General features: G+C 37.1%; 1 protein-coding gene and 1 pseudogene across 2 annotated transcripts in view; one reads left to right on the top strand and one right to left on the bottom strand.

The window, feature by feature from the left end:
• LOC143679611 (dual specificity protein phosphatase 18-like) overlaps positions 1-3,652 on the bottom strand; it is a 53,353-nt pseudogene extending 49,701 nt beyond the window's left edge.
• Positions 1-15,145, top strand: part of GPC6 (glypican 6) — a 1,138,931-nt gene that overhangs the window by 1,022,560 nt on the left and 101,226 nt on the right. For both annotated transcript variants that reach the window (XR_013174668.1, XM_077158532.1), the window contains exon 5: positions 8,390-8,520. Coding sequence is in view for 1 of the 2 variants with exons in the window: in XM_077158532.1 (XP_077014647.1) it covers positions 8,390-8,520 (131 nt within the window). In the remaining variant the exon portion in view is untranslated. The remainder of the gene's footprint in view (positions 1-8,389; positions 8,521-15,145) is intronic.

Raw genomic sequence — 15,145 nt, forward strand, 5'->3', positions numbered from 1 at the left:
CTGTAAAACTCCACCATCACCTTTGCTCTTTCTATCCCTCTCTTTAGGGATATTTGGGCTATAGCCGTTCTAACTTTTTCATGTTGGAAGGGGCTGTCTATAATATGGGATAAGGGGGTGGAACTAGTTGCTGTTCTGGAGAGGCTGGACCCTCTAGATTTCAGGATTTATCTAGTCAAGGGACCCATCTAGAGGTTGTAGGTTTCTGGAATGAATGACCTTTTTTACCCCAGGCTAAGAAGTTAAGACTTTATCTTTTGGAGCAGTGCATCGACATAATTAGATTTGCGTTCTTTAAAGACAACTCTTACCATAAAGTCAGAGAAGAGATTAGAGGGGAACAAAGAGAGAGGGAAATGATTAGTTGGAAAAGTCAGAAAAATGGCTCAGAGGTGAGGCGGGGTGAGGAGCGGAGGTGGATATTACCCTTGTTTGACAATCTCATTAATTTGAATTCTAAAAGTGAAAGTGTCTTAAAAAAAAAACACAAAAAACAAAGTTAAAAGATCCCAAAAAAGACATGGACCTACTGACTACACAAACTCAAGTTCTCTACTCAACTTTCCACTCTTCTGGTTTTTCTTTGCCCGTGTCCATTGTAGGTTCCTTTACCCACTAGTTGTCCTCTCTTTCTTGGTCTCTCCTTTGAAGTACATTTCTGCCAAATGTCTTATAAGCATTTTAATTGACTGATTGGGTGAAGGCAAAGAACCTGTGCTCAGTGTGCTCAGAAAACAGAGGCCACTGACTCTACCCATGTTATGCCATAAACGAGCCTACATATAGCTTGGATGCCTTTTTTTTTCTTGTTCACTTAATGAGCAACTGGGTGCAAATGAATTTACTGGAATGCTTTTTAAATTGCTTGATTTAAAAAAAAAATTTGCATGCTTTGGGATGAGAAAAATATATATTGATTCACCTTAAATGGTGCTGCCAGATGTAAGAGTAAATGAGCATTGCTTCCAATGAAAAAACCAACCAGGTGCTACAGAATTCTGATCAAACAAAATAAGAGTATGTTGTGCTTATAAAGATTTCTTTTTTTTTTTGAATTTTTTTATTTTATTTTTTTAAATACCAAAAAACACAAAGCAAATGCAAACATTCCTATTTTGATCATTCCGTTCTACATATATAATATGTAGTAATTCACAACATCATCACATAGTTGCATATTCATCATCATACTCATTTCTTGGATATTAATTGCATTTTTGAAGATTAGATTATTGGGACAAATTTAGAAGATTTAATGAGAACTTCTAAATGGCATGTTATTAGCCTCATTCAAATTTCCTTCAAAGGAAAACAGTTTTTTTTTAATTTTCACATGCATCAGCTGTTTTACTTCAAAAAGATTGTAAACTCCTTGATGGTGGGCAACCATGGACTGCTTTTGTATATACCCTACCAATTCATAATGACAAAACAACACTCTTTGAAACATAATAAATATTTCTTACATTGAATTGCACTTATTTGAATTGAATTTCCAAGGCTATTTCTACCCTCTAATTACTTTGGAAAGGCTTACTAACATTTCATTCAAAAAGAAAGGACTTCTTGCTTCCTCTAAAAGGTTTTAAAAATCATTATCTTCCAGTTTAAAGCCATGGCACGCAGCAAAATAATTTCTAATTTTGCATCTTTTTCTCTTAAGAAGTAAATTAAAAATTTACTTATGATCATGATGATATATTTATACAGAGAAAGTAGGATTTAACAAATGAATATGGTTGCTGAATCATTAAATTGGTATTTCTTTTAGTCTCAAATGTCTTAGCGCAGCTAGAAGTAAAAACCTAAAATTGTGGAATTATAATCCATACCAAACTCTGAAATCTGTTCTAAAACTAATTGTTGTACTGTGCTTTGAAATTTATTGGGTCTTTTGTATATATGTTATTTCTCACAAAAAAGTCGATTCTGATAAACAAAAATAATATATATTCCTTCTGGCCTCCTATGTTCTGGAGCAGCCAGAAGGAAAAATCTGAAAGGATAGCATGGTGACCTATGACAAACTCTGGGATCTGTCCTGTAACACTTGTTGAAGAGTGCTTTGAAAACTATTGCTTTTTTCTGTCTTTGCTTTGTATATATGTTATAATACACAGCAAAAAAAAATTTTTTTCAATTTACCTATGATCACTTGAAGTGATACACAATGTGTATATTCTAGGGACACATAAACATTCAGGAGACCCTGGGAAAGGGTAGATTTCAATCCAATGCCATCAGGAAATCAGAGATAATGTCCAGCTCCTGATATCAGAATTTTACCCTTCATCAATTCAAATACTTTGTAGAAATTAGACTCTTCTTCTTCTGTACCTATTCTATATCCCCCTCATGCTCACATCCCAGGGAAGCACATATCCTAATCTGCGGTAGCTGGCGTGCACTTGATATAATGCACCACTCTGCAGAGCACAAGCAAATCCTTTCTACGTATTCCCTGTAGGGCAATGTTTTATTTTTTTCTTGTCCATTCCAATGTTAGTAAGCAGGGGATGCATCACAGATGTTTATTGTGTTAAATATCAACTGACTAGGGGGTGCAAGGGTAGTTTAGTGGTAGAATTCCCACCTACTGTGTGGGATACCCAGGTTCGATTCCCAGTCTATGCACTTCCCAAAAAACAAGCAAAACAAAACAAAACAAAAAACAAATAAAAATTCAAAAATGATGCTGCAATAACACCATACTCACATGAAAAAATAATGAAATGTAGCCCCACCATACAAGTATACAAATATAAATAAATATATATGTGTGTGTGTGTGTGTGTGTGTGTGTCTCAATTGACCAGAATTCTGAAAATTTAGGTCCTTGTCAAGCAAAAATTATCTCTGAATATTTTGTTAAGATCATAATTTAGCTGCTCCAGTTTTCTATTGCTACATAACAAATAATCCCAAAATTTAGCAGCTTAAAACTGCAGCCATATTATTATATATCACAGCACTATGGATGAGGAATTTGGGCAAGGCTCAGCTGGTTGATTCTTCAGCTCCATGTGGTGTTAACTGTGCTCACTCGGTGTAATCAGCCAACAGATGAGCTAATGGGAGGTGCAGGATGGCTTTGTCCATATGCCCGTCACCTTGGCAGGCAGGACAGCAAAGCTGGGGTCCGGTGGGACTGTCAACAAAGATGCTCACGTGTGGCCTCTCAGCATAGTAGTCTTTAGAGAAGTGCCTTGCTGAAAACAGGGAATAGAAACTGTAGTCTCTGAAATACTAGGTCTGGAAACTGGCAGAGTCACTTCCACTGTATTCTATTAGTTACAACAGTCACAGAGCCCACCCTGATTCAAGGGGAGAGGACTAAACCCCATCTCTCTAACACAACAGTGTCAAAGAATTTGTAGTTATCTGTAATCAACAAAGGGGCACATTATGAGAAAATAATGTGACTTTGTATCTCTCCATAATGAGCTCATCCATCAAAAGCAGCTATTATCCCCAAACATTAATTTAATTTACAAAAGAGCACCAGCTATCCATCTTGAAGTCATTGGTGTGCCTTTAACACCTTACCCCTCACAGCCACTGCTGTCAATAATTCCTTCAAGATATCTTGCAAATTGCTCCACTTCTTCCCACTTCCACTGCCCATAGGTAATGCCTTATATACGCCAGGCATTGTGCTAATGATTTTTAAGCACTATCTCATTTCATCCTCACACCATCACTCTTGGATAGGTGCTGTCAGGATCTCCATTTCATAGATGAAGAAAACGAGGCTTTATAAGGTTGTATGACTCACTCATTATCTGCCAGTCATTCAATGAAGGAACCTAGATTCAAACCCAGGCACTTCACTCCACAGCCTTCATTCCTGCTTTGGCCCAAAGATTCAGTTTCACCTGCAGTCTGGCTCCTTGTCCTGGTTCCACTGCTTCATACTTCCCATGTCCCAAATGCAGAATTAAATTCCTGAGTTAGTGTCTGTCTGTGTACATCAGAAGCTCATGCTAAGATATCAGTGATTTCTAATCTATCCAAATTTTATTCTCCACTTAGAAAGAAAAGGATGTATACTGGTTGAACAAGGCAACAACAGTCTTTTATTTATAGAGAAAGGAAACTTGGACTACCCAGTAGATATGTCAGGAAAGAACCAACCAATCACTAGCTGACATAAAATAATGGTCTAGGTTTAATTGGTAATAGGTAATAACTCCAAGAGTAGAGTTAAAAATAATGTTCCAAATATGTCAACATATAAATGGTGCAGAGATAATTAAGGTAGCATAGGATGGTAGCCTCTGAGAACTGAGAACGATGTTGTAATTCCATTGACTTCAGAGAAATGTATCCACCACAGTCTTGATGTCATAAAATTATTTTGTGTTTTCTTCTCTTTGGAATGAGAAGGAGGCTGAAATGTCCTAAGGTCTGACCTCCCTTGACCCCCAGGAAGGTTATCCTTCAACCAAGGGAGCATGACTGGATGGGTTGCCCAGCAAGTGGGAGGCACAGCAACTGAACAGGAGTGTGCTTGACGGCTGGGGTGGGGGAGTTGCTGTGCAAATCTTCTCGCCATCTGGGACCTGGGCTGAGGAAAAGCTGCCACGTGCTCTGAGGCCTTTTCCATGTCACTGGAGTGCGCGACTCTGACCTTCCATTGACACTTTCTCACCTCATATGTGTCTGAACTACAGTCCTAAAGCCACTTGCTGTAAATGTGAACCTTTATAATGGAAATGCAAAATGCTGGAAGAGTTTACTGAAAAGCTGTTTTACTTTATGTGGCCCTGGAAAACCCTATCACACATATTTAGAATAAAAATGGAAACCGTGGGGTGACTGTGTCATATGAATATTGTATTTATATTAAAATTTTTTCTGCTTGTGGATGTCTATGCAGCAGCTGTTTGTATAGGTTTATCTGACCTTCTGTCAAGTAATTCAATTGCATAAACAACTCTATAGTGGGAAAAATATAAATCCCAAACACCACTATTTACTTCCCTCTGTCAGCCTTCCTCTCATTCTTACTAAAACCTAAGTACTGTACATAGCTATGATCAGTGTGTATACACTGATTTTTATGCACAGTTTTATATAGTTGCCTCACACACAATTTTGTCTGATTTTTTCAGGAATTAGAATATTTCATGTGTTTTTTTATAAAAACAATATAGTCTGTCAATATATTCATGTATATCTATACTATTTAATGATTTATCAAAATGTTTCTACTAATAATGCACTATACTTGATCAACACAATAATCATTACTACTCTGTATAGTGATGCTGAGGTGCTGGGACTATCTAAATTGGTTTTTGAGTTTTCAAAGGAGAATCTCATTCTGTTTAGTTCATTTTTATTTATGGTTTTGTTTTTTGAAAATTAGAGTAGGGGATTCTGACTGGTGAGCTAAATAAAAGGAAAAATGAATGCATCCCTACATTGAAGATTTGTCATTTTAAGTTAGTTTACCTAACAAAGCAAATGACTTGTGGACAAAAAAAAAAGGAAATATAGGAGCAAGCAATTTGGGTAAGTGGAGTCATTTGGTGGCATGTGGAATAGTGCTGAGTCATCAATAGGATCACCATTTCCACAGGTAAAAGACAGCTGCTTGGGAAAGGGTAACCCTTGAGCAGTTTTTATTATGATGAGGATGAGGTGGAGGTAGACAATGTAGGGGAAATGAGCTTGCAGGCCCTGGAAACTAAAAGGCAAGCCCTGTGGTGAGGAAGGAGCATGGAACAAAAAGATGAAAATCCCAAAGAGAAACTTTCCAACTTTATGATACAAATCAAGCAGCTTCTCGCCTTATCTCCAGAAGGGATTGTCTAGTTGGAGAAGAGTGTTCTAAATTCAACAAAAAGTAAGGGAACCTTCTCAGAGATATTTTAGAGCCCATAAGATCAATGTTAAATGTTTATGCTCTAATCCAAAGATTTGTCCTTTTTGCCCAAGGCAACTTCTGCTTTCAGACTTTCAGTCTTGCTGAGATTATTACTATACCAACTCAGCCTACTCATGTTGGGTAAATATATTGTGCTGGACCAGCACCATTTGTATAATGATTTGTGCAAATGCATATATAACACACACAATTAAATACACCATAGTTATCGGTTCCTTTCATCGCATTTGTTGATAACTCCACTGTGCAAATTCTTTTTCCTGGACAAGGATTTATTAAATCTTTTAACAGGATACACCTATCCAGAGAAACATGCTCATTTGCCATAATTATTCTTTATCAAAAAGCCTGCTAAGAAGTCTTACAGTAAAGGAGCTTATTTTTTATAAACACACAAAACAGATATTAAAAAGCAAACAAACAGAATGAGCAGACCAGCACTCAGGCAATATTTAACCATCTTTCAAGACCTTAAGGGAGAAAACACCTTTGATATCAATATGCTAAAACCAATGTTCACCCTCTGTCGGCATTGTCAGATAATTAAGTCATTGAGATCTGGAGAAACAACTACTTTAGTTATAAAATCCTGCTGTGACATGCATAGATAAGCTTGCATTACATAAGGAAAACATTAGTAAATTTGTTGTTAGAGCTACTCTTTGAGCCCTTGTTCAAACATACATTTTTTCATGCCTCTTGTGTCCATGAGAATAGTATGGGACGTGGTACTGGGGCTGTGAGGGTGGAATAAAGGGACCTTCCCAATGTCCTTTGTGCTTCCCAGATGCATATATTCTCAGTCATTCCACAGCAGCACAGCAGGGACTCCGTTATGAGGTTTGGCTGAGAACAGTTGATAGCTGTATTAGCTGATGCTATTTACAAAGTCTGGCGTGCTTTAAAATTGTGGCTTTTTGCTTCCCAGATAGCACTGTATCTTTCTTATAAAATGTCATTTATCTTAAAAGGTCTTCTCACCAGTCTAATTCATAGCTATTTATAACCCTGACAGATTTTTTATATTGGAGTTTTGGTCAAACATGTTAATATCTTCTGTGAAATAGAAATAAAATTTGGTTTCCTTGCACCGCTGTATAAAAAAGTGTTTTGCATTAATAATATATTACATTTAGAAAGCAGGTTTTATGATATATGTTCAGTATGTTTCCAATTACATGCTTTAAAAATTTGTGCATAGAAGAAAGAGGTATATACAAAACTGTTTATCATGTTATTCTGGGATTATGGTTATATGTCTCTTCTGCTTTTTCTAAATGTTTGATAATAAGCATGTATTATTTTCACAAAAAGGAAATGTTTTAAGATTGGCTCCCAAAACCTTTAACAATTGAAAAGTTGAAATCCACTGATTCTATATGCTAAAAGTCTAGAATGGCTTCTATGGCATTCAATATGGTAGCCACTAGCCACAGTTGGTTATTTAAAATTATATTTAAATTAATTAAAGCAAATTTTATTAAGTATTCAATCCCTTAATCATTCTAGTCAGATTTCAAGCTTCAATAGCCACATTTCTGGAAAATTCTACTTGGCAGGTCTGCTGAAGAATGAGTTACCAAACTATGTCCTGGGTAGTAAGGATGGAGGATGGACCAGTTTTCAGTGACATAAAAATGGACATGTGCCCTCCCCATAGATGCCTGGGGAATCCCTATCACCAGTCTTATGTATACACCTCACTGACATGTGTCCCAGTGAGTTCAGAGAGTTTCCCATATCCAGATTGTTAGTTGGAGGCAGATCAAGGACTAGAATCCAAGGCTACTAACTCCTAGTTCACAGTTTTTCCCTCTGTATCATTATTACTTTCTTCTCCAGAAAACTGAGGCTTCCTGAACAATGCATCAGTTCAATTAAATTCACAATAATTTCATAGACATATTTGAGATCGTACTATGTGATGGGTACCAAAGTAGGCCTTGAATACACAAAAACAATTAAGACAAGTTCTCCTATCTTAAAGGGGAGCCAAAGTACAAAAACAGAAGGGTTTGATAGGTAGAGTGACTGTGCAAAGGAGGAACAGGTATATTCTTCCTGAGAAATATGCTTGAGCTGGGTCTCTACATTTGTACTCCATAGTCACAAATCAGCATTTCTCCAGTATTCCAGTTTTTTCCCAACTCCAAATGAAGAGAGAACAGATTCCATTTTTAAAATGCAATTAATCCCTGACCCAATACTGTTTTTCCTTTATGTGGAATAGTTAGATATGTTTCGCCTTTCTTAATCTGAATTGGTGTTCTCATTTTCAGGCTTGGTTCTATACATTTAAAATAACTTTAAATCTTTAAATAAAATAAAATGCTATTTTAATATTTAGTCATCAATTTCACTTGGGACTATATAAAAGCAAATGAAATTTTGGAATTGATGATTATTTGTCAGCTTTTAGCTTTGGAAATGTTTAACACAGGTTAAGAAACCGGGGTTCCCAGTTCTCTAATAATCCATGTTCCTGTATTTTAACAGATGCGATGCTCTTGGTGGCAGAGAGACTGGAAGGACCATTCAACATTGAGTCGGTCATGGACCCTATAGATGTCAAAATTTCTGAAGCCATTATGAACATGCAGGAAAACAGCATGCAGGTGTCTGCAAAGGTATTTGCATTAGTCATGTACCTACTAAGAAGGAAAGTGCAGTAAGCTAAAAATGAATTAACTCAGTATGTCGGTCAGGATTATAAATTCTAATACCTTGTCAGTGAGCTTTTTCTGTTCTGCCACAAATTTGCTACTTCATTAAAAATGTCTAACAAAATGGCATTGAGAAGGGAAGCAGTCTTTTAGTTCACAACTACTCAATCACGAAGGAATTATTGGGTGCCAAAAAGTTCCAGAAAGTCCAGTATGTTGACTAATCCCTCACATTTGTGAGCAATTTGGGAGAGAATTTTGTTCTTAATGCTTGAAATTTCTGCACACTCTCACCCTATTTTCTCTCTCTCATAATTTCTAATAATATCTTAAGCTGTGAAAATGAGGCAAATATTCTGTATATTAAATTGTAAATAATTAAGCATCCATCTGACTTCCTTTTAAGACAACGGTGCAACCTTCATTAATGAATCTGCAGGAGAAAATGCTCCTTTGTATGAAGTCAACCTCACATTAAAAACGAAAAGCACATTTTAATAAATCATATGAGACAGAGTTCTTGGGTTTGCAGCTCCAGAACACAAACATCAAGTGCACAGCTTTTATTTGTCTCCTTCCAGTTGAAGATAAACAGAACCCACAAGCAAAACTGAGAAGTTTGCAGTGGGTCTCCAGTCTTTCCCTTCATGACCTCTTTTCTCCCACACTAATGACTGCACAATGCCTTCCTGTTCTCTTTACCATCCTCCCAGTCCTGAAACAGTAAGTTATTCACGCTAAAATGTTATGTCAAACAGTTGTATGTTTGGCTTTCTTGTATTTTTTAAATCCTTTGTGAAAGATATTTCAAATAGAATCAAGGGGGTCCAGAACGGGTGGTGATAGAAGTGGCAGAGCAGAAAGAGAGCCATGGAATTCTGTTAGGTCTCTTTGATTGAGTATGGGTCAAATCCAAGTTGGGCCTTTCATGGTAAACTGATAAGAAGTAGGATAAGAAGGGATCTGGACTGGGTCCTTTTCCCTCCCTAGGAGATACTGGGTCCAGCCTTCCATAGGCCTAGTTGTGGGTTTTGACAGACTTTGGATGGCCTGAGCAAATGAGGATGCTCCAAGTTGCCATCAGCTGTTGGGGAAATAGCAAATTCAGGTGTTCCATGAAAGTCCATCTTCTTTCCTTCCTGTGGAAAATAACTATCATCTATATCTCTCAAATCTACTGCCTGGAAACCAATTAATGTTGTTTTGAGAGGCCAAATATTTCAGCAAAGCTCGAGTAACCAAGCACTGAGTTTTCTGATGTTCAAAACAATTCTAGAGAGTAGATTATAGAAAAAAACACAGATAAGAGTATCCATGATTTAAGATTGTCATAACTTTTTAGAAGCAGAAGTCTCTTTCAACTGGTGTATGTGCATTCACATTCAAGTCAAATACGCTACTGAAAATTTTCTGAGAAGTTAGTAGGACTCTCTTTATTCCCAGAATGTGAATGAGAGATTTTCATGGAATTGGCCCAATTACAGTTAATAATATTGCTGTTAATAAAGAATGTACTTTAAAAAGATACATTTCTCTGTAAGAAATGTAAAATTCAAGGGTATCAACAATATAGGGCATGTAAAGAGTGCATTCAGACATATCACATGTGGGGTTACAGTATGAAGGGTCATAAAATAATAGTACAAAAATTGTCAAATGAGTTTAAAAAAAAGAAAAAAGTATGTACCTGGGAGTCTTGACATAAAAGGAGATGGAGGGAGGTAAGGAAGGGAGAGAAGGAAAGGAGCAGTTGTGCTCTAGGAGAAAAGGAAAAAGGCCAGCAGTCTGAGCCAGCAGAGGGTGCTAAGGAGGGACCAAAACCAGTCTTTACTAGTGGTTGGAATCGTGATACATTAAGCAGGAAGTACCAAAAGGATCTGTTGATGGATCTAATATATTCTGAAAAGAGGTATTATTACATCAAGGGAATGGAATTTTAAATTTAGCAATATGTGGTTTTATTTCCTATATAAGCCATGTCCATGAAATAACTCATGAGCTGGAGCCTACAGTCTACCTTCTAGCTAAAGGCTGAAAGATTGAATTTTTCCTTTTTCAAAGGAACCTAGTCACTATTGATAAACAATCCCATCAAATTTTACTTCTCGGTTTCCAGACATGGGCTGGGATATTTGCATAAACAGAAAAGTCATTAACTTCTCATAGGTGAGCTTTCAGTGAGACCAGAAGCTGTTTCCTAATTGGGAACCAGACATCCTGAGAGTTGTAATGCTTAGAAATTAAAATGACTTTTTACTCTGGGATATGACTGACAACTTGTCCTTGGAAAATTATTTATCGTATTAAGGCATCTTTCTGATAGAAGTCATTCCCAGCCCTTCTTTCAAAAAAGCAGCAATATTAATAACTACCAACTCAATATTTGTTGAGTGCTTTTTGCTGCCAGAAACTATAGTAAGTGGCTTACATAGATTATAATATGTAATATTTATAACAATGCTGGCAATGAAATAAGACTTTCCCCTATTTTGCAGGTAAGGAAATATAGGTTTGGAAAACTTAAGTATTGATTCCTGGCACATGTATTCAAAAAAAAAAAAAAAAAGATTAACAAATGGTGCAGCAATAATGGGATAGTCACATGGAAAAGAATGAAATGCGACCCCCACTGCACAGCATACAAAAAAATAGACTTAGGTAACTTACCGAGGTCTCCTGGTGGGTGGCAGTTGTAGGAGTGTCTGATTCCAAAACCTATGTCATATCCAAAATCATTGCATATAGTGATTCCAGTTCCTAAAAAGTCAGTCTCACCCAAGGGCAGGGTTAATTAAATGTTTGCCGAACAGATCAGCTATTAAGAGAAAGTTCAGTAGTCTTCAGTAAAACCTGTATTAGAAGGGAGAAGAAGATAGTGGTGGCAAAGTCAGGAAGATTCAAGCCGTCATTCTGATTCCAAATTCACACCCTTTACATATATCATAGTATTTCCCACCTTATTAAATTCTAATTAAATATTTCTCTTATCTAGTCTAATGCGCCACTGCTTCCAAACTTTCTAAAAGTTTTAAGAGTTAAACATATAAAGTTCTACCTATTGCTATATTTAATCTGAAGGCAAAAGATAAACACACCATAGTTTCAGATGTGAAATCCCCTTCTCCAATGTAGTAGTTCTCATTGTATCTGGAGAAGGGAATGGCTAATCTTTTTGTTCCCAATAATTGAGATATTGAATAAATGGAATTAACAGATCAATGAAATGATCTATTGTCATCATGAATGTGCCTGCTCCAATCCTGTGTGAGATCTATTTTTTTGGAAATAGTGTCAGATCCTTTTTCTTCTCCAATTTAGTCCACAGCTGGGATTTTGGAGAATGGGGCACATTGAGATTCCCATTTTAAAAAGATGCATTGGCTATAACAAGTTGTTTAACCAAACTACAATATTCTGGTAATAACATGGCATTGACTTGAGGCTCTAGATTTATATACCCTTTGCATAACACAATATACACAATATATGCATTTTTAAAGACTAGGGGCAATAACATATTACACTTTTCTTGGTTCCCTTTTGGGCACAGAATCATCTAGGAACAATGACAATCATCATGTCTACCAATGATTGAGCATCTACTATATTAACTCAACAAACATCCTTCCATGTACCAGGCACAAAGAATATAGCAGAGGACTAAATAGAGACCTTGCTCTCATGTGGGTCTCTTTTGGTATGCCTTACATATTTATTTTAAATCCTCACTGCAATTTTGTAAAGTAAGCATTCATTTCCTCATTTTATGGGTAAGGGAAGTTAAATTTAGGGAGATTAGGTAGCTTGCCTGAGATCAAACACAAATGAGTGGCAAAACTGAGATTGCAGCCCACATCTGTCCCATTCCAATGAAAAAGATTTTCTCAACAGTTTTCACTGTCCCTTCAATAAGTATCTTTCGGCCATGGCTAGATAACACTTCATCATTGGAGGTACCAGCCATCTAAGGAAGGAGTTCAGAATTCTACAGGGTTCTGGAAGTACCGCAAGGAAATGGAGGACAAAAAAATAGTAAAAAAGGCTTGCTAAATCTTTGCCTGTGAATTTCAGATGTGTTGATAATCACCTTATCCTATCAGGAAAGATGAAAATTTGTCTCACTAGATATAATTTAACTGTATTAAGGAATAATTTCAGAACTAATCCAGGGAAAGATTGGTTTGTCAGATATCATCTAAATTAAGAAGGAAGACTTATTAAATTCCAATTTAAGCCATCCATTCAATTAATGCTTATTACAGACGGGAGTGGAACCCATTACACTAGAATGGGCAGCCTGCGGGTACTTAATTTTCTTTGCCTAATTCTTCCTGGATCTATGACTATACTAAAGACGAAAAAAACCTAAGTGAGCAAAAAAGAGAGTGTAATCTCGGCCTCCAGTTGAGGAACCTTTAGTTTCCTCATCTGCAGAATGCGGGCTTGATCTAAAGACCCCCTCCAGTTCTAACAGTTCACAGTTATGCAAGCATTATCTCTTTGTTAATTATACAGACTTCTTTTTTTAGTGCCAAGATCTTTTTCTTTTCTTTGGATCTTTTCCCTTTTGAAATATTCAGGAATAAATAACATCTTGGGACTTCACATAGAAAAAAGTCTTCTTTCAGATATGAAGCCATTGTTTAGAATTTAGTTCAAATAAATATATTTTGATCCCCTCAAATAACTTTTCTTTTTCTTTTCGTTCAGCCCTTGTATTGAGGCTGCTCTTCTTAGAGTCCAGAACATATTCCCTGTGTTATGGTTATCTGTACTTACATTCCCTCCCCAGGACTGTAAGTTGTTTGAGGACAGTGGCTACTCATTCTTACATTGTAGAGAGTCCCTTCCTAACACATCATTTTACCCAAGGAAGAAACATAGTACATTTTGTTGAATTAAATTCATAATCTGAAAGTATAATGCCGCAGGAACCCTGATGATGAGAAAGAGAAAATATCTTTAAATGTAATTGAAGTTAGTCTCAAATTCTTAGAACAGCATAGTGGTTAACAGGTCAGATTTTGAAATCAGATAGACCTGGGATCTGTTTTTTGAGAGCTGTGGGATTTGGAGCAAATTATTTACCTGTATAAACTCAATCCACATAAGAAGTGAGGATTCTGGCAGACCTACTCATAGGGTTGCTTGAGGGTAAAATGTTACAATTCATGTGTTCGAGTTTGTGAACTGCCAGAATGTGATATACCAGAAATGGAACAGCTTTTAAAAAGGGGAAATTTATTAAATTGCTAGTTTACAGTTCTAAGGCTGTAAAAATGTCAAAATTAAAGCAAGGCTATAGAAACGTCCAATCTAAGGCATCCAAGGAAAGATAACTTCATTCAAGCAGTCTGATGATGTTCAGGGTTGCTCTCTCAACTGGAAAGGTACACAGCGAACATGGAGACACCAGGTTTCTTGTTTCATGAAGCTCCCCCAGGGGCATATTCCTTCTTCAACTCCAAAGGTCTCTGGCTGCATGGGCTCTCGTGGTTCTCATGGCTCTCAAGCTTTTTCCAAAATGTTTCCATTTTTAAAGGATTCCAGTAAACTAATCAAGACCCACCTGGAATGGGTGGAGGCACATCTCCCTCTAATCAAAGGGTTAATGCCCACAATTGGGCATGCCATATCTCCATGGAGATAATCCAATCAAGTTTTGACCTGTAGTGCTGGGTAGGGATTAAAAGAAATGGCTGCCTCCACAAAATGGATTAGGATTAAAACATGGCTTATCTAGGGCACATAATCCTTTCAAGCCAGCATACCATGTAAAATAGCCTCAAAAAGGTTGAGTTTTAATTGTTGTTATTATGTTAAAATGTCTAGATTATATAAATTATGAAGAACATTCAGTTCTTGTCTCATCCATGAGAGTCTTTGGGTTTATCTTTAGTACCTCTTCTAGTTTGCTAGGCTGCCAAAAGCCAATGGATTGGCTTTTAAAAGTGGGGATTTATTAGCTTAAAAGCTTACAGTTTCAAGGCTGAGAAAGATGTCTGTAGTAGTTTGATTCAGTTGTCAACTTGGCCAGGTGAGCGGACCTCGTTTTGTTGCTGCGGGCATGAGCCAATGGTATGTGAAACTCATCTGTTGCTAATTACATCTGCAGTTGGTTAGGAGGCGTGCCTGCTGCAATGAATGATGTTTGACTTAATTGGCTGGTGCTTAAATGAGAGAGCACAACGTAGCACAGCCTAAGCAGCTCAGCATTCCTCATCTTAGCACTTGCAGCTCAGCCCAGGCCTTTGGAGATGCAGAAAGAGGTCACCCCGGGGAAAGTTGTTAGAACCCAGGGGCCTGGAGAGAAGGCCAGCAGAGACCATCCTGTGCCTTCCCAGGTAAGAAAGAACCTCAGTGGAAAGTTAGCTGCCTTTCCTCTGAAGAACTAACAAAATAAATCCCCTTTTATTAAAAGCCAATCCGTCTCTGATGTATTGCATTCCGGCAGCTAGCAAACTAAAACAATGTCCAAATTAAGTCATCCTCAGGCAATGCGTTCTCCCCAAGACCAACTGCCAGCAATCCTGGACTCCTCCATCATATGGAAAGGCACATGGCAACATCTGCTGTTTCTTCCTTCTCT

The sequence above is a fragment of the Tamandua tetradactyla genome, chromosome 4 (assembly GCF_023851605.1).
Source record: "Tamandua tetradactyla isolate mTamTet1 chromosome 4, mTamTet1.pri, whole genome shotgun sequence".
In the NCBI taxonomy this organism is placed as follows: domain Eukaryota; kingdom Metazoa; phylum Chordata; class Mammalia; order Pilosa; family Myrmecophagidae; genus Tamandua; species Tamandua tetradactyla.